Below are 20106 nucleotides of genomic sequence, written 5' to 3' on the forward strand. Positions count from 1 at the left end.
ACATGAGCAGGAAATGCATGATATTAAAATATAAAGCACATTATCAGAAAAATTTGCAAAGCGACAAACGAGTAATAATATGTATTTACGATATAATGCAATGTATAAATATATTTAAATACTTATGGCACTAAATTACAGTATAAAAAAATATATTTTTGCTTATTCTTTTCTCAACATAAAAGATCTCGTCGTGAATACGCAATAATTATAAGCTTAGCTTATAATAAGCGATGTTATAGTGAAGCTTTTACAGAAACGTATTTCTAACAAAACGATATATCTACATCTAATTTCGCGAAACGGTATCTATCACATTGCGTATTAGAGAGACGCATCAAAGCAGTATCTTGAGAAAGAATAAGAACATCACATATTACATATCAAAGCAATATTGCTGTAGAATAGCTATCTAAAACACATATAGAAATTTTTTGTTTATTGATGGTTCGTTAACACGTTGATTTCTCGGGCGCCATACAACGAGACTATCGCCTGCTATCGCGAGAGTGTCATTCAGGTAGTCCATCTGCAACATAAAAACACGAACAATTACATACAATATCTAACAAAGTTCACGATATTGCAAGATAAGACTTGGAAGAATGTCAGTCTTAAGGTGATCCTAGCCGGTTTTTTTTCAGTTTTTTTCTTAGCACTAATCTTTTAATTGGCTTTATAGAAATGCAAAATTCTTGTCTAGAATTAAAGTACGCATCAAAATCTAGGTCATGGTGGTCGAATTTATATCGAAAACGAAAAAAAATTAATATTTTTGTTATACGTGACGACCACCACATATAAATTCGACCACCATGACCTAGATTTTGATGCGTACTTTAATTCTAGACAAGAATTTTGCATTTCTATTGGCCATAAAGCCAATTAAAAGATTAGTGCTAAGAAAAAACTGAAAAAAACCGGCTAGGATCACGGCTTTAGGATCACCTTAAGGAGGACTTCACCAACATTCGGAAGATAAAGATAAAACTTGATTTCATAATTTAAATGTAAGTAAAAATTTAATTTTCAACGTTCGAACTGTGTCTTGCACTTTTTCAACTGTATTTCTCATCTTATACGTAGACACTTTTTTCTTCAAAGTCAATGTTACGATATTTTCGCCAAATCTTACGCGTGCGATACTCACGCTGTCGATAGCTCCGATCTTTGGACATAAAGTAGCGATGTGCTTTGGCGGATCCGTAGGGCTCGAAATTCTGACGGTGTCGTCCCAGGAACTCGTTATCAGGCATCCGTGCGTCAGACTCACCCCCGTTAGAGTTTCCGTATGCTCAGTGGAATAAGATTTTACTAGCTCAAAATCGTTCGTTAGATCTAGCATGTGCAACTTCTTGCAGTTCCCAACGCAAACCCAATCTCGTCGCATACTCATGCACGTGGGATACTCGCCTCTTTCACCTGGAATCTAAAAATCACACCTTAGACATCGTAATCGGGTCTCGTTTCTCCACGTTAAAAAGTACGGGATGAAATTACTGTGATAGACTTCACGATCCGATCAGCTCTCTGATCCCAAACGGACACCGTCACCGTCTCGTCCTCGCTGGCGGACATGATGTATTTCGTGTTCATGGTTAGCTTATCCACGTATCTACTGTACGACGGCCTGTACTGCCTGATCGGCTTATTGCTCGATCTTGAATCGAACACGTTTATTGTCCCGTGGTTTGAGCCAGTTGCAAAGAGGGCCTGCTCCGGACACGAAGACACGCACATCAGCGAATCTCTTATTCTGTTGCTCTGCTCTCTGTGAAGACAGAATCACATTTTTTGAATTTTACTTTTTCATTAATTGTGCTATATTATTCTATATTTTTGCCATTTTGTGGCAAACCTCATCTTGACAGCTTAGCGCATATTTTAGAAAATAACAAAAAAAAACGGAATCTTTGTTAGTCCCGCACTTGTTGAATTTAGAGTTTTCTTAACTTTGCTGTATTTGACTGTAATTGTGCTAATTTCTGCCGCAAATACCAAAACAATATTTTAAATTATAATAAAGGAAATTAAAAAATGTAAAATTTTATAATAATTTTATAATAGTGCCGAGCTAACAAAATTTTATATGTTTTAGTTTTCTTGAACACGCGCGATTCAACGTATCGTTCTCGTATTTGCGGCGAAAATTAGGACAATTGTAGTTCAATACAGTACAGCTAAAAGAAAACTCGAAATTCAACAAGAGCGGGGTTACCTTCACAGAGATCACGCTCCTGGAATAGGCTGATAAAAAAATATGCATGAAGTGGTAAATATAAAGTGAATACCTACGACTTGACGAGTGAACTTCAGAAACGCATTTCCGAATCATCTGTCTCGTCAAGCGAAACACAAAACGCGGTATCTGCATTCGAATAATTTGGAGGAAAACGATTATTTCTTCCACAAACAGGAATTATCCTCCTCGCTGGGTTTTCTTATCGCGAAGCGGCCGAAAGGAAGAGTTTTGTTACCACGTACATCTCGTAAGTTCTGTCATGGACGAGACCGGTGTTGGTGAGCACCCACGATTTGATTATATTATTGTAACTGCAGACGTAGACTGTGTGGTCTATCGCCATCAGACAGTCACTTGGTACATTGTCGAGATAGTCCCGGACTTCGTAAAAAGGTTCCTCGCGATAAGAAAGTTTTTTGTAAAGTAAGATGCGATCTTTCTGACAGACTAAATAAGTGATTCCATCCTGAAAACGAGAATCATTATATATATCGGTTTCCAAGGAGAAATATGTCCACTTGACATAATACACTTACTTACTACGTGCATCAACAACACAGCTTTTACATGGGAATTCATCAGCATCAATTTCTCCATAGAGTCCGGCTGTTTCCACAGCGCTGTTTGTTTCTCGATCGCAGCGCATGACAACTTCCAAAACAGTTTGTTGGGCCTCGCTGTAAGGACACGTGACTTTTTATGTCAAAGAAATATGAAAACTTATTCGTACCGTAATACTGACAATGAGTACAACAAAAAGTTCATGTACATACAACCTGAATTAAGTACAAATAAGCTACAAGAGGGTTCTAGATCGAGAGCTCTATTCAAGTTCTTACTACCAGATTATTACAATACTGACAACATTGTGACTCTGATTATGGCACGGTACGGATATATAGTGGAGAAGATGTTCGGTTAAATTTGCTATACATTTTTACAATTTTTACATATTTACATTTTTATTTCTTTGACGCACTAAACATCTTGACGTTTGCACGATGTAGTTAAGATACAACGTTTGGCGACGCATGATGTTTAATGTGTGTTGCGTATTAAATTATAATATCTCACTTGAAAAGGACCAGATTATGGTTGAAACGTTGTGAGTTATAATAAATAAGAATTGGCCAATTGAGTCGCTTAATTTTTTATTTGATTTTTATTTATTTACTGGCGAAGAAAAAGTTATTATCATTGTTTTTATTTATTTAACAAAAAGGATTAGTCGTGGCGTAAGATGCTATCAATTTTGAGCTAACCAGGACAAAAGAGCGAGTCGGTAGCATTCGGCCATAAGATGTGATTAATTCGCACTTTCCACTCCGCATCGTTTAAAACTTTGTAGAATTTGTTGCACACTAAGCTCAAACTGTGTAACGTCGACGCATCCAGGAAGGAACATATATGCAGGAATATCTGAAATGCAGCACAATAAAATAATTAAACGCACAATCAAACAAACGTTCGGGAAGAGATGGGGACAGAACGAAAGAGAGAGAGTTGACCGTCACTAGTTCAACACGTACTTTACTTCATCGACAAGCGACAAGCGATTACTGTATACACTTACTGCGGAACCATTTCGGAATGGATTTCGATCGGAATTGTTTAGTTCTTTTCTAGATTTCTATTGTATTTATTAGAGAAAATGGAATAATTCTGATCGGAATCCATTCTGAAGAGCTTAATGCGTGTGACGGACGAAATAACAGCTACGATTAAGAAAAAAAATTTCGCGCACGTGTGCATGAAATACGACCAAATCGACGTTTTCTTCTTCTTATACAAACCTCCACCGGGAGATGCAACAATGACAATTGTGCATATTCATTGTCGTCGTGGGCGCAGCTTGCATTCTCGTTACCCATTCTTTCTCGCACCGTGCGAATCTGATTATTTTCACTCGATCTGTTCGAAACTCACCCGGTGGTTCAACGAAGGCGACTGAGGACTAAGGGTAAGGGTTAAGCGAAGCGGGGAGCACACACTTCTGCGCAATGCATAATGCGTAAGCATAAGAAAATTGATTGGTCCATACACACATGTGCATAAGGAAATAGACCAATCAGTTTTCTTATGCTTACGTATTATGCGTTATGCAAAAGTATGTGTTCCATGCTTAAGGGTAGTGTAAATTTAAACACGGAACTACGGAAGAACCGCTGCTTTCGGTGCATCATATTGCATCATATCATCCACCGCATCCACGTCCATCGCACATGAGCGACGCCACATATACAGGGTGTCGCGAAAGTAGTGTACGTGTCTCGATACTCTCACGATCTGTATTCGACTCTCTCGAACAACACGATTAATGTTTCCATTTACGTTATAAAATAATATATTTCGTTATATAATATATTTCAATAATCAAATAATATATTTCGTTATATAATATATTTCATGTATTTTTTGTCACAGAATTTGCGTATAAAATTCCATTAATTATACATTAATAAAGTTTATCGTAAAATTTTAATATAATGAAACGTCGATATTATTATCAATGTTTAAAATTAAAATTCTTGAATACATTGTGTAATTAAAAAGGAGGTAGTCACGATGGATTTAATCGTGACTTAATAAATAAATAAATTAATAAACAAATTAATTAATAAAATTAATCGTGGTTCGCCTCTCGGGCGTTTTCTCGTTTTCGCGCGTCGAGCCGTGCGTTTCCGGTCGCGCAACGCGCAACCGGCGCAACGGCAACGGCGCGCGGCGGCCCGTCAGTTTCCGGCCGTGGCGACAGTCAGCAGTCTTGACAGTGTGCGGGATCGTGCTGCGAAGTAGTGCGGAGAGCGCGTGGAAATGTACGCGTAACGCGACGGTCGCTTGTTATGTTTGACCGTCCCACCGCGGGTGATCACGGTGATAGTGCGCCGCGTCGTCGTCGTCGCGTCTCCGACGTCCCCCCCGTCGCAGCTGAAACCTTCTCGGCAACCGGATCCCGCGGGTCCCACGCTCTCCCCGTCCTCACCCTCGTCTCCCTGCTGTTGCCTTCGGCGCCCACCACGGTTCGGTGACACGGCGTCGTCGAAGCGACCCTGCGCGCGGCCCGCAGCAGAAGCATGCAGTTCTACAAGGACAGGCTGCTGTCGCCGGGCCAGCTGAAGCGGCTGAGCGAGCACAAGTACAGCTGCACGAGCAGCAGCCTCCTCGACGGCCTCCTGCAGCCATGGTGGGACTGGCTGGTCAGCAAGGTGCCGCTCTGGCTCGCGCCCAATCTCATCACCGTCGTCGGCCTGATCATCAACATCGTCACCACCCTGATCCTCATCTATCACAGCCCGGACGCGAGGATCGAGGTAGGCCCGACCTTCAAGGGCTTCTAACTCGCCTAACCTATCTCCCCTGTCGCTTCCCCGACGATCGACAGGAGGGAGAGTCCACCGCGTTCTTCCTGGCCTTCCCTGACCATCGCCGTATTTTCACCGTATTTTCGCCGTGACGCATACTTTTCTTATCGCCTGTGTTTGTAGAAAGAAAATGACTTCTCCCCCCCTGGTTATTGTACCGTACGTCAAACGCTGCGCGTGTATTTAGAAAGTCTGTCTGCTGTGACAGTTCCGTTGACGTTTAAAGTATTTCACATAGCTCTACTACATTATCTAAATTTTTTTGTAAATGAAAGAGATACGTGCGAGGTCTTTCGATTAGTTAGAGATGAAAAAACCCTTGAATTGAGAATTTGCTAACGTCGATGTTAATTACACACAAATGTGAAGTCACGAATCAGAAGATATAGCTCCTATAATTGTTTGAAACATTTTTGTATTACTTTCTGCTTTTGTATGATTTCAATTTTACTGGAGCAGAATAATGTCTTGCATTGTCAGGCTGCATTTGAAACTAGTTTGATCAGTTTGTTGATGAGTTCCGCGCGAAAAATAAATAAGGATGAAAGATGTTATCGCAAATCATCCAGGAGTCAATTTTCTGATTGAACCCAGATCGAAGAAGTGGTGTCACCAGTTACCAGTATGCAAATCAGAATATATAATGAGTCATCAATTATTGGAGCGGCAAAGTGTTTTGCTCTTACATAACCCCACTATTATTATTATAAAACTGAATGCCATCTATGCAACTGCATTCAATTATATCTTAGCTTTAGAACATTTGAGCGAGTGTATCTTTACCAAGTAAAGTAGAATGTATCTTAAAATTGGCTAACGTAGTATTATATTTTTTTTTTCAGCCACCTAGATGGGCATGTTTTTTATGTGCACTTGGTCTGTTTATATATCAGAGTTTAGACGCTATCGACGGTAAACAGGCCAGAAGAACTGGCACGTCTACACCGTTGGGCGAGTTGTTTGATCATGGATGCGATTCGATATCGACAGGTATACATAAATGTTGCACCGTTACTTATCTTGTCCTTTAGAAACTATTTTTTAACTAGTGATATTTTCCTATTTTTAGTGTTTGTAGCTTTGTCAGCGTGTGTAGCTGTACAATTAGGATTCTACCCAATGTGGATGTTTTTCCAGTGTTTCTGCGCCATGACGCTTTTCTACTGCGCTCATTGGCAGACCTATGTGTCAGGTATTTTCAATTTCATATGTAAATGAAGCAATGTAGCGAGCAGAATTTCATTTAATTTTATTCATCTAAAACTTAATAGGTTCCTTGAGATTTGGTAAAGTGGATGTAACGGAAGCACAGTTTACAATCATAGCTATTCATCTGATTTCTGCGATCTTTGGTCCACAAATCTGGATGATGGAGGTTGTATCATTTTTAATTATGCTCTCTGTATTATACACTGCAAGAATATCTTGTGTAGCAGTTGATAGAACACGTTTTATATCATTTTTAGCTTTCCGCACGGCTATAATTTGACAAACGGGAAATACCATATTTTGTTTTGCTTTTTTTTTTTTTAAAGCATGATCACAAAATTATTCTAAATTGTTGCCAATGCAAGGTATTCGTTTAACTATACACACGCTATTATAGCTGCTTATACTACACAAGGCGATTCAATTTTTACGCAAATGGCTTATATAGCAATATTTTCGTCAAAGATAAAATTGAATAGCTTGATACTCTAATCTGTATTCTAAGAAATGCAACTTATAGTACAAGCAAAATTATAGAATTTTTGCTTATGTTACTATTAGTTTCACATTCTGTGGTAAGTAATTTTTTGATAAGTAGGCACACATACATTTATGTCATTATAGAATCCATATAAAAAAATGTAGTAGGTCTCATTTACATCAAAAACATAATCCTCTCAAAGTCATTTTTATCTGTTGAGTATGTAAAGTATACAACATTATTTTATTAACCCCATGTTAGTCTGCTTTACAATTAGATACATAAAATCCTCAGTGACCCAGGGGATTGAATATCTCATTATGTTTTGAATGCTCAATTTCTTATAATTTTTACCTTACGTAATATTTTTTACATACATACATATGCAATGGTCAACACATATATTATTAAAACATTACAACTTACACTTTGCCCTGCAAATTACCCGAAAGATTTTTGCCTTGAAAGATTTTACCTTGGCGTCCATGACACATGCTAAAATTAATGAAACAATATTATATATAACGTCATTTAATAAAGGTATTTTTTGCAGATACCATTCTTAGATGGTTTTATGTTTAAGTATTTGTTAGGAGTTATGACAGTGGTGTGTGCACTGGCAAATTTGTATTCCATATTTTCGGTGATTTTCACCGGAGGAGTGGGCAAGAATGGTTCCACTGTGGCTGTAAGTCTGTTAACTAGAATCTTTTATTGAACATGCAGAAATGGGAGCAGCATGGCATGAGGAGCGGCGCTGAGATTACTTCTTTACTGCAAAATATTTACTGAGTTTTAACACGCATTTTTACTTTTGGTATTCCCTACTAAATTATGCCCCCCCCCTTACACTCTTGTTTTCGACAACCCTACATCCTGCGATGCTCATAATGAATTGTATGTGCCATTATATGACTATAATTGTACTTGTTCCATATGTAAATTCGTATTTCTCAAACTTTCATCAAGTCATTAGTGTTTCAGTATATTGTAAAATCACTGAGTTGCAAAAACTTATTTTTCGATACAAATGTGGTCTTTTCCAATGTAAAAATTAGACATAATCTTATGTGTGTCTTGTGATGTTATATTTGTGACGAAAAATCATATGATTGCATCAGCTTCTTCATAAATACATAATAATGCTCTTTTGAAACAATTTCAAATCAGAAAATTTTTTTGAATTGATGGTTTAAGAATTTTAACAGTCTAAATTACGTATAAATTTTTGTGTTACGGTTGTGCTATTTAATGAGTGAAGGGTAGATTATACGACTAATACATATGTTATATTTGTACAAGATGAATAATTTATTTATAAAAGTAAAATATATTGCCGCTATTATTAATTAATTTTTTATAACTCTGTACATAAAAGTATCTAAACGTACTATAGATGATCTTGATTTCCTCAATAATTTTTAATAAACGTATATTACAGTTTTTTTTTACACATACTATGCTTCTGAAGAAAATATAATAAGCCTTTGTGTTTATAGAGATAAAACACAGTTTGCCAAATTTTTGCACATTAGGTACCTATAACAAAAAACTGGCTTTCCTTCACGTTGCAAATTATGACATATTGAATCATAATGTCATAAAAGGCGAGGTAATTTTTAACATTCGACTTATCGTACTCAAATCAGCCGCTCCCTTGCCTTACAATCGTGCAGTTTTATCACAAAAAAAGCAGAAAAACTGTACCGCATGTTTATACATGCAGTAAATACGACCACAGATAGAACAGTCCATCCAGTATTCTTGTGGCAACCGAGAGATAAAATTATAACAGTTTGTACACACACATGTATAGGTATACACGCACACAAGAACAATCGTAGCGAGAGCAATTCTCATAACGAACGAAGATCTTGTCGCTTTGTTTAGATCCCCGTTCTCGGTGTAGGCACGTTGAATAACTACATAGCAATGGTCTTTTACGCAGGCTACGTTCACGTGTTCCTTGAATTCTGTAAAGTCTTTGAATCCGGTGGGATTGGAAAAAACGGTTCCACAATTGCAGTAAGTCTCTTAAAGAAATGGCGTTCTCCTAGAGCAACATATATTTTGCCATTCTGTACAGTAGAAATGTTGTCTGTTTGGTACATTTCTTTATATCTTTTTTTTTGCTTGCTATCTTCTCTATCGATCTCTTCTACTGGGAAACGTTCGTCGGGTGCTCGATTGGATTACTAAACATCTATTTATGGCCATCTGTATATCTGTATATTAAACCATCAGAGTGATATATCTCGATATTTCGCACAATTTACAATTTAACTACGCTTCTTTTGTCTAATATAAAATCGCGCTTAATATAACAAGCTCTTCAAATGATCTTTTTGCTCGAGAAATTCTTCTATTAGCATACTTCTCTATTATTACAAGAATTAAATAATTGTAACTTGAATTAAAAAATGCTTGATTGTCGATTAAAAAAGAAGATAAGTTAATAATTTTTACTCACATACGCGAGATTTTATAATGCCATATTTAATTATAATGCCATATTTAATATATGAAGTTTTATTTACTGTGCAGTTTTTACATCTCGATTTCAATAAACAGGTACAAGATATCCGTTTAACTTAGAAGAATATTCGCACTTACTGAAATTTGCTGTATCCAGTTTATTTTTTTGTGGAGTATGCCTGCAAGAGAAATAGTGTGTGTGTTAATTTATATGTAATACAAGAAGAAATCAACACATTTATATGTATGACCGAATGCTGCACAGTGATAGCTTTAATTTTCTCAAGTCTCTCTTTTTTTAGCTCAGATTCGGATCTCGTGTCACCACACGTTGTTTCTTGCACTTATTTGATCACATGTTCTTGGTATTATAGCAATAAACTCTTTATCCCGCACCTTTATAATTTCAGATAATTTTATTCTTCCTCGAATTTTTTTTTTTTTTTTATTGCGAATGGATCTAAACGACTAGCTCGCATAGCACGTTGCTCAAGATAAAAGATAAAGGAAGGAGTCTTAAAATTCCATGTGTAAATTTCCGTGCAGATACAACAAATAAAATTTCTGGATATAACAAAAAGAAAACGTGAAAGACTTGTTACAATACGAGTACGAACAGCAGCCAGAATTTATGGAAATAAATATAAATAATAAAAATTATTCAGCTTTAAATGCGTATCAAGTAATAGAGCATTTTACCATGTAATATGTAACATTGTATATATCTGTCCTATTGGTTTTGTAGCATTATGAATTGTGATTAACACGGCGTTAAAATATAATACGAAATTGTTTCAAAAGTAAAAAAAAAAAAAAAAAAACAGCAGATGTATTTCCCGATTTGTGACTTCACTCATGTGATTAACATGTCAGGAATACGGAGTGTTGGAAAGTCCTCGACACGCGAGGGTATATAGCCTCCAATGACTAATCAAAAGATCTTTCGTGTCGCTCTTATACAGTTGCCATACACTGGCACAGAGGTGAAGGTGTTTCCATTATGGGCTGCTGTGGGCGTCGCTATTTTACTTGCACAAAGCAGCATATCCGTCATTCTCGCCGGTGGTGTCGGAAAAAATGGCTCCACCGTCGCAGTAAGTCAACTGAAGAAAAAAAAAGTAGTGGGATCAATTGTGTAGTGCACAATATTTTGTTTGGTTCTTTGTTTTCAGTTTACGATTTAGGCCCATGCTTTTTGAACGTCGCGTTTTAGGTGTAAAAAGGGTTTGATTGGAAAATATTACAGCGAAATATTAATAATTTCGTTACTGGATACACAAAAAGTTGTGCGATCTGAAAATAATTAGTAGTAATAATAAAATAACAGTAGATTTTTGTTCCTTTAAATGCAACGGTGGGCCTAGATCTAACGGTGTCGTTTAAATTATTCATCACTGTTACTGTTTTCACTTATGTTAATATTTGTTATATGCCACATACTTTCCCCACAGAGAAATCCACGTACATCCCTTCACCTCTCGCTTACTCCTTTATATTTTGCAGTTATAGAATAAGTTCTCTTCGATTTTATTTTCAATTCTCGCACGGAGCCGAATTCTAGTATGCACGTTACGAGGCTGTAGCAAAGTAGAAGCGTGTAAATTAACAGTTTAATAAAAAATAATGCTATGTACCGCTTATATGTTACTACTGACAATCTCGTACTGATCCCATGATGTTTTGAGTTGATTGCAATAGATTTATTTTACCTGTACATACATTATAGGTATAGAATGTAATTGCATGCGCTAGACAGAGTAAATATTTTGATAATAATTAAAATTACGTTCCTTGATGACTTTACTTATGATGATTTACTTCATGAATTTAATGTATTTGGGATAATTTATCTACTGCATTGTAACTCGAAGAAATACAACAATCAAACTTTATAATTTCTCTCTCTACATATATTAAATATAGACTTTGCTTAAAACTTATCGCATTTTTCTTTCTTCACATTTGCAACGTCTTTCGCACTAGAACGCACATGTAGTAGTGATATTTGTTTTATAATTGTATATCAATTGTAAAACACTAATATGATTCTATATTTTTGAAGAAATTCTACGAGTACAAAACAGATTTATACATATGTCTCTACTGTCTCTAGTTTCTGATATATTTTTACGTCGATTGACAAATATCGGACATTTAATTAACATATAAAAAGATTTTAGCGTAACGTTTCTCAAATATATAGATAACGTCTTATTGGATTAAGCATTGGTCTTTGCATTTAATCTTTTCTTCTCTTTACAATTGTAAACCTTTGCACGTAGATTTACTATAAATATCCCTTTCAGAGTTTCTGCATAAGACCGATTTTATTTCAGGGAACGTCCGTTTTATCACCAATTATACCATTTAGCTTTGTGGTAGTACCGGCTTTTATAATATATAGAAAAAGCGCTGAACACGTCTACGAAAACCACCCAGCCCTGTATATACTTGCGTTTGGAATGGTGGCGGCGAAAGTTACGAATAGACTAGTGGTACGTATGTTAATTATACATCGCGATATATAATACCATCTTTTATTCGTAATAACACCAATTTCTTGTGATGTTGCTTTCCAGGTTGCTCATATGACTAAGAATGAGATGCAATACTTGGACAGTTCGCTAATCGGTCCAGCTATGCTGTTCCTCAATCAATATTTCAACTTCTTCATCAAAGAATACTACGTTCTTTGGCTGTGTTTCGTAAGTCGCGCACACGCTTGATCTCTGTTTACGAACTCTGTAAACTTTCGGGATCACGATGAGTTACGAAACACATATGTTTAGATCTGGGTCGCTGTGGATCTCTTCCGGTATAATTCTCAAGTGTGTCTTGAAATATGCGATCACATGAAGATCAAGCTATTCAGGATACCATGCAACCATCATGCAGGCACTATCCAGGTCAACGCCGCCGAGAAAAATGGTACTAATAGGTCACAACGTAACAGATTGCATAAGAAACATCATTAGGATCGACTGGTGATAATGAATGCTCTGTATAATTCGTGTATAAAGAAATCATGATGTAACCAAGTTAAAACCGCTTGTCAAGTTTTATGTACATAGACGTTCGAACAGTACAGCTCATTTGTTATCACATTTATAATTTATAAACTGTCGTTTCAGGCTAAGAACTTAGAAAATTAATAACAACTTGTGATCAAGGTCTTAGTTGAATTGATTAGCGATTATTACGAATTTTTAGTAAAACGTACCGTGCATCAAAACAAGAGAGTGCCGCCGGATTATGTAATAAAAACGGCACTTGCTTTATACTTATAAGAAAAAAGTGATAAATTATAATTCAGAATGTTCGAGAAAAGAGACATGATATATATTGTATAGATATATGTATATAGCTATATCTATATATATATAAACATATATATATATATATATATATATATAAATACATATTTATTTATGTGTATATATATACATATATAAATTTGTTTAAGGATGTTAGAGTTTGACATCAACTGCATTAAATTTTTAAATATCGATTTCTGTTTTTGGTATGTCTGATTCTCGTATATCTCGTTCATTGTCGTAGGACGTTTGTTATGATATAATAGAAATTATACATCAAATGTGCAAGATCAAAAATCTCTTCATCGTTCGTAAAAAGTAAGTTTTTCAAAAACTAATATCTAGAATTGCATTAAAAATACTAAATTAATGATTTATATCTTTCTAAAAAGATTTGTGATTATTTTTTTAAATAATTTAGTAACAATATACTGGTAATATTTTTGAACACAGATCTGAACATTTTTTGTTTGTTTGTTTTTTTCAAAATTTCAATTATTAAATTGAATTTGGTATATATTTACATTCGTTAAAACTTGTAAAGTACATAAAAAATTTTGTTTTAAGTGATGTTTATCGAATATAACAAACTGTACGAATTTTATTTTGAAATGTATAGTTTTTGATCATACGGAATGCGTCGTGAACGTTTTCTATTTCTGCTTTTATGCGTATGCCCGGTATGCCCGTGTATTTGATAAAAAAAAAAACCGTTTTTAATGAGGATACGATGAATTGAATTATATGAGACGTGTTAGAACATAAAGGGACGAAAGACAATTCCGGCTTTACATTAGATACATTTGTTTACTTCTACGTCAATAGATACGACAATAGATACATTTAAGACGAACACTTTATTAAGAAAACATCTTTACATAAGTATAATCTGTGAGAAACGTATTTTAAATATACTTCTACGTATTTTACATGAAACGTTACAAGCAAATGGCAGATACATGCTTAATTCTTATTTGTATATTATATTAACGTGTAATTTTGCTAGTTTAATATTTCCTCTTGATAAATAACGAGTAATTGATAATTTTTATAATAACTGAATTAGATGTAAAATGCAAAACCTTGATGTATGATAGAAACTGTTAATGTTCTTATAACTTTTCTGTTGTATTACATATTCCTGGAAGAAATGTTGCCCTAGAAAAATAATATATAACGAAAGGAATGTTTTCATATTGACAAGATTATCTTAACTGCGATAGCTTTTCTTTAAAATGTGATATATTGGAATTTCTTTCTCATTTTCTGTCGTATATTAACAACAATTCCGGATTTGAAGGGAATTGATTACGTTATTGCTATAAATAGATGAAGTAAAATGATTACTTTAATTAATTATGTTTTTTTGAAGACAGTGCTGTACATATAAATATTACACTAAATTAAATGTAATTTTATTGAACTGTACCATATTTCAAATTTCCTTTCAGAACTGTATAATATCTTTTGGATAAATAAGTTTATTATAAAGTGCCAATTTTTATTCTAATTTAACCGGTCTTGTCAGAGAAGCTTCTTTTGAGAAAATTAATTTGTTCAAGTCATTCAATAAAGTACATTCAATATTATTTTTGTGCTATCCGTTATCTTGTAATATTTAATAAAAATTGTATCATTTGTAAAAAGGAAAAAAAAATATTTATCGGACAAAAATGTACAGTAAGAAATTTTGTATATTGTGCATTTCATTGTCTCTTTAGAGAAAAACAGTTAATAATAATAAAAGAATTATTCAGAATATTACGCGGACGATAAATGCATGGTTATGCTTTAGTTTATTGTTATGCAAAATTCGCTTAAAATGTAACATGGGAAGGTAATATGATTGTCATTGTATGTGAAGGGAGGAGACGGGATCTGTTGAGATTAACATTTAGTATTTAATATTTAATATTAATATATTAATTTAATATTAATATTAATATTTATATAGAATGAAAATGCATCGTTATATTCATAAACTTATTACGTATGCCAATATAATGTCGCTCGTATTTACGTGTATTTTATGCATGTTATGAATTGTGAAACTGTAGCTTTTTGCACGTTCGACATCTGTGCATGTGTTAACTGGTCCCTTTATGCTTATATCTCAAGATAAGCTTTAATTTACCCATACATTTGTAGAATAAAATTGCAACAATTGATACATTTAAGTAGATTAATCTTTGCTCGGTAAGGAAGAAAGAAAAGCTGCTCAAAAACTCACATCAAAAGTTGACGTATTATAGATTAAATATTTTTGCAGTCTCTAGTTTTAGTCAATGTAAAATGAGCAATACTGATATTGCATGGATAACTAATCGTTATTTTAAGAAGCATCTTAAATGCAGTACAACTCAAATAGTAAAGTATGCCATGCTCATTAGATCGCATCGATCAAAAGACCAAGTTTTTTATCGAGAAAGATTTTAATAATATTTTAATGTTAGTAATACTTAAAAGTATTTTTTTTTTAGTATTACAAAATATAAATTGCGAATTACCTTCCATGCGTAAGAGTGCACGAATTATTTTCGCGTTTTATTTACGTAGGATATATATCAGAATCAAATATCGATATAAATTGCGAATTCTTGGTGTAACGGTATACGAATGGTTTCCGTTTTCCATTTTTGTAGGATATCGTATATCAGAATTATTTTGCATGTTTTTCTGCCTGCTGCTTGGACTTTGCCTTTGTCCTTTTGCGGGAAAAATTTCAAATATGAAAAATTCCGATCACATTATATATTACTAGTAATTGAAAAAGGTATGATACATTTTTATGTTTTCTTTTTTTTTAGAGGGAGCGAACGTTTAATTAGTAGAGGAGATGAGACATAGACGATACATAAGATTAATTAGCTTAGATATAATATTGCTAGAAGCTGAAGACTTTTTAAGAAAGATACACATAAGTTTGGCACACACACACATACACAGAAACAAACGATACTGTATTTGTCTCGGCATGTATCTTACAATTAGACAGGAAACTTAGGTAGGATTCTTCTATGTCCATACATCTTCTTTCCTAATAGAAATGAAAATGTGTCTGAAATCGAGGAACGTAGAAGATGAAAGAGAGTGAATTTTCGTTCTCCAATTCTCTCTTTTTTTAATTAATTTATTTTTTTAATTCTCACGAAGAACGTTCTCATCAAAAGGATAGAAAACGTCCAGTGTTCTAAATATGCGTAAAAACCAAAAACATTTCCCGAGTTTATCGCGAAACGTGAACAAGCGGAGAGCGTTGATCTCGCTTCTACCCTCCTCGATTTTGCTGGTGCGTGAATTTTCGCGGGTTTAAATGTCTTGGCAAAAAAGAAGGAAAGAAACGGAGGAAACAAAGGGAAACGCCGTGTCGATGGTGTCGTAGAGAGCATTAGAATATATGTGTCGTACGTTTGTATTCGTTGGTGTGCATGATGACGAGTTTTGTTCACAGTTCACATGACGGTGGAGGAAGAGCCGCTGTTGGACGAGGAATACCATCACGGATCCGACACGGCCGTCGACCTCTGATATATATTAAGCTTTTTGAGCTATTGGTTTCTCGATCGGCTCGCGACCACGACTTGAAACAACGATCGCGATAACACGGTGCAGGGATTGCGGAATAATTATAGGCTCGCGCCGATCTCGCGGGGAATATTGCTGAGCGACACCCGCGCGAGGCCGCCGCGCAGTCTACGATTGCACGAGGAATGAAACTTGTGTGTCTCATCCCTAAAGATGCATGGTGTACCTCGCACATCACGTGCTCGCGCGTAGAGAAGAAATCTGTCCCGCACCTCCCTTTTGTACCGCAATATTTTGTACATGTCGTTTCGCTACCACAATACATTTTATAAGTAGTTGTATTAGATTCTGACGGACGGAAGCAGTACGAAGAGCGAGCATTGAGCGATAGAGTTCACTGTTAAATTCGTAGGATCAAATTGTACTCGATTTCAGTCATTTTTAATCATTCCTATAGGTCGCCTCCTCCTACTAAATATGTCACTAACTAAAACAATGTTAATTTAACTGAACCAAGGAAGTTAGAATAATACTGTTTTGTGTTGAAGTGATCAATTTCGACACACATGCTAGTTAAAAAGTAACAAAATCTTATATCTAGCTCAAAGTATTGGTTTAAGTTTTTAATGTCTAACAAGTGTTGAACCGATAGTGATTGTACCGAGCTACGAGCGAAATCGCTTTATTTTTTCCTGTTATACGTGTGCGCTTGTCAGATCGGCTACTTAAATGGCATTAACTTAAATGGATGTACAGGAGAAGGAGAGAAGGATATATTACGGGTGTGAAGCTTTTTTCGCGCGGTGGTGCGGCATTCGATCACCGCGAGCTTGAGGATACTTATAGCTTAGATATACGTAGGAGAGTCGAAATCAACGATTTTTGTCTCGTTATTATCTCGTTAAGAGGGACTCTCGAGAATCCCTGACGAAGCTGATGAAATGTATTCGGGATTGTTAAAGGTAGCACTTTGATTAAACGTATAAGGAGCGATACTCGACTGATTTTTGCCGGTTTGAGCACGATCGTTCGTGACACGCAGGAGCGACTTTCTTTCTTTGCGTGCGACATCGGCAGAAAGCTGTTGGCATCTATTTTATAATAACGAACTATGTAAACAACGAGAAGCAAACTTCGAAAGCCTGCGGGAGAACGTTAAACATATGTATAAGTTAGTTAACACGAAACGAACACTACAGTATTACGAATATGTTAATCGTAGTTCTTCATCCTTTCGCGAGTCTATATGTTTCAATGTGTTTCGATTATCCGCGCGAGAATCTTTTTTTATTCGCATAGATCCACAGATCGAATCTATCGCACTAACGTTAGATTTATTAAGTTTCCCCACGAACGCTGGAGATTACTTTTCATCCTGGACGATGATTTGCTAATCTGTCTAATCTGTGGTGTTCGCGTAAGGTAATTGCTAACAGGTCCTAAGACACACTCCTATATCTCAAGGGAATCGCGTAATTTATTAATTATAAAATTCATATGGCATTTAATAAAATTTGTACAAGCGCGACGAGTCTTCTCCTTCATCAGATTCTCCCAGTTTGTTCGCGTAAGGTAATTGCTAACAGGTCCTAAGACACACTCCTATATCTCAAGGGAATCGCGTAATTTATTAATTATAAAATTCATATGGCATTTAATAAAATTTGTACAAGCGCGACGAGTCTTCTCCTTCATCAGATTCTCCCAGTTTGTTCGCGTAAGGTAATTGCTAACAGGTCCTAAGACACACTCCTATATCTCAAGGGAATCGCGTAATTTATTAATTATAAAATTCATATGGCATTTAATAAAATTTGTACAAGCGCGACGAGTCTCCTCCTTCATCAGATTCTCCCAGTTCGTCCAAGGTCAACCGTAAAAGTTCAAGCTTAAAACAGCGTCGAAGGGTATTGCTATTGTTAAATGCATTCAATTTTTTTTTTCAACGTCGTTTCTCACTTGGGAATTAAAAAGTGTCTCGTACGAAAGCGTTCTTCTCTGCCCTCGGCCATTTATTTTTATACATCGAAGAGGGGTGTTACAAATCCCTCATCACGCGTCGCGTCGCGGCTTCCTACGCGTCGGGAACAAAACGTGCTCCGAGTATATTATAAATCGATGGACACGCGTGTCTACACGCGACGGGGAAAGCGAATTATTGGCATGTATAAGCCACGCGGGTTTCGAAACCAGGCCGCGACCTTTCTCCGCAATCCCCGCGATAAATTCCCACGTGGAGGATTTTGAGCGCAGCCCTCCCTCTTTTCCTCCCTTAAATCTCCCCCTTCTGAAAAAAAGACGAAGACGGCACCCTTGTCCTTCGCCCTGCCGTCGGTCGGTCGGTCGGTCGGTCGACCTAGCCGACGTCCCTGGCCCCGCAAGGTTCCAGCCCTGTTCCTAATACCCTCTCGCGTGCGCGCACCCGGTCCCCTCCTGCGTACCCCCGGACGTTCAGCTGAATCTGACGGCGCGTTATTGATCCGGCTGGTGACGACGCGCGAGTACGCCAACCGGGCCACGCGACGTGCCTCTCGACACGCAGGGCCGAATTAAAGAGCTTACTTTTAAAGCTCTGATAATTGGAGAGCCATTTTTTTCCTCTAAGGCGATATTTTTAGGGTGGAAACCACACGCCTCCGGGGTCGTCGGAGGTGCTTTGCCCTACAACTCGCGATCTCCGTCTTTCTCTTTGAATGGACAGATCGAATTTAATGCAATTCAAGTGTGGATACATTTAAACTTAGGATTGATTAGATTAAGATTGTTGGGTGTAAATCGGGGATATTAAAAATTATCTGTCAATCTGGAAATCCCGTTAAAAAATTCGAAGAAGAAAAACGACATGAAGTAATACTTAATAATATGAGAAACGAGAAATAACAATTTTATCACAGCTTCATCCGGCCTTACAGATCGTATTTAAAAAATTAAGTCTTTAATCAAGCTACTATCGTTTTTAAAATAATTAGAGTAGTATTAGACAGTTATTAGATTTAATTTTGTAATGGGTCATCTTTTAATTTTGCTTTATACAATTAAATTATTATATTTACATATAAAACGCGATATTGAGAATTCATTGAGCGCGCTGTAGTCGTAGTCAATGTGATAAAATTATCCTCGAGATCCCTGGCGTCGCCAGTGAAGCTTAACAAAAGGACAACATCTTACGTTAACAAAAGGAAAATCACTCTACACGTGATCAACGGTGTCCACAAAAATATTTACTCTGTCCACACATAGTGCGCCATGCGCGGAGACAAATATTACCACGTACGCTTCGCGTTGCATTCTACGCTAGTACGCTCTGTACCGAAAAATCAATATACGGTCTATATTCTGTACGATAAAGGGAAAAAAAAACAGAAATAGAATTGAAAGAGTTTAAGAGTCGAGCCGAAGTCAAAGGAGGCTCCGACTGTTCGTCCTCTCTGCCGCCTCTGCCTGTCACTCTCCGCGGCGGCGAAACGCGGACGGGAGAGATGTTCGGACGCGACG

The 20106-nt window shown here is 36.2% G+C and overlaps 2 protein-coding genes and 1 long non-coding RNA gene across 9 annotated transcripts; 1 reads left to right on the top strand and 2 right to left on the bottom strand.

Annotated features, from left to right (window-relative positions):
- Positions 1-66: 66 nt before the first annotated feature.
- LOC139807862 (F-box/WD repeat-containing protein 9-like) lies at positions 67-4439 on the bottom strand. 2 transcript variants are annotated; one of them, XM_071769322.1, is made up of 7 exons: positions 4036-4439; positions 3560-3661; positions 2783-2919; positions 2485-2708; positions 1501-1771; positions 1151-1429; positions 67-529 (listed from the first exon to the last, which is right to left on the bottom strand). In XM_071769322.1, the coding sequence occupies exons 2-7, from the start codon at positions 3645-3647 to the stop codon at positions 413-415; spliced, it is 1116 nt and encodes a 371-aa protein (XP_071625423.1). In that variant the 5' UTR covers positions 3648-3661; positions 4036-4439; the 3' UTR covers positions 67-412. The 2 variants fall into 2 exon arrangements, with proteins under 2 accessions (XP_071625423.1, XP_071625422.1); XM_071769321.1 differs by having other exon boundaries at positions 3505-3661; positions 4036-4436.
- A 306-nt stretch (positions 4440-4745) lies between these two features.
- Positions 4746-18134, top strand: Bbc (choline/ethanolaminephosphotransferase 1 bbc). 6 transcript variants are annotated; one of them, XM_071769308.1, is made up of 11 exons: positions 4746-5553; positions 6447-6594; positions 6674-6796; positions 6876-6979; positions 7848-7982; positions 9185-9319; positions 10732-10863; positions 12106-12264; positions 12349-12474; positions 12559-12697; positions 16535-18134. In XM_071769308.1, exons 1-11 carry the CDS (start codon positions 5317-5319, stop codon positions 16609-16611), a joined length of 1515 nt encoding a protein of 504 aa, XP_071625409.1. In that variant the 5' UTR covers positions 4746-5316; the 3' UTR covers positions 16612-18134. The 6 variants fall into 6 exon arrangements, with proteins under 6 accessions (XP_071625409.1, XP_071625405.1, XP_071625410.1 ...); XM_071769304.1 differs by lacking the exon at positions 7848-7982 and having other exon boundaries at positions 4753-5553; XM_071769309.1 differs by lacking the exons at positions 9185-9319; positions 10732-10863 and having other exon boundaries at positions 4758-5553; positions 12980-18134.
- Positions 9413-10202, bottom strand: LOC139807880 (uncharacterized). The gene is made up of 2 exons (XR_011730716.1): positions 9908-10202; positions 9413-9519 (listed from the first exon to the last, which is right to left on the bottom strand). It is a non-coding gene; the product is annotated as an uncharacterized lncRNA (long non-coding RNA).
- Positions 18135-20106: the final 1972 nt, after the last annotated feature.

The sequence above is a fragment of the Temnothorax longispinosus genome, chromosome 2 (assembly GCF_030848805.1).
Source record: "Temnothorax longispinosus isolate EJ_2023e chromosome 2, Tlon_JGU_v1, whole genome shotgun sequence".
NCBI lineage: Eukaryota > Metazoa > Arthropoda > Insecta > Hymenoptera > Formicidae > Temnothorax > Temnothorax longispinosus.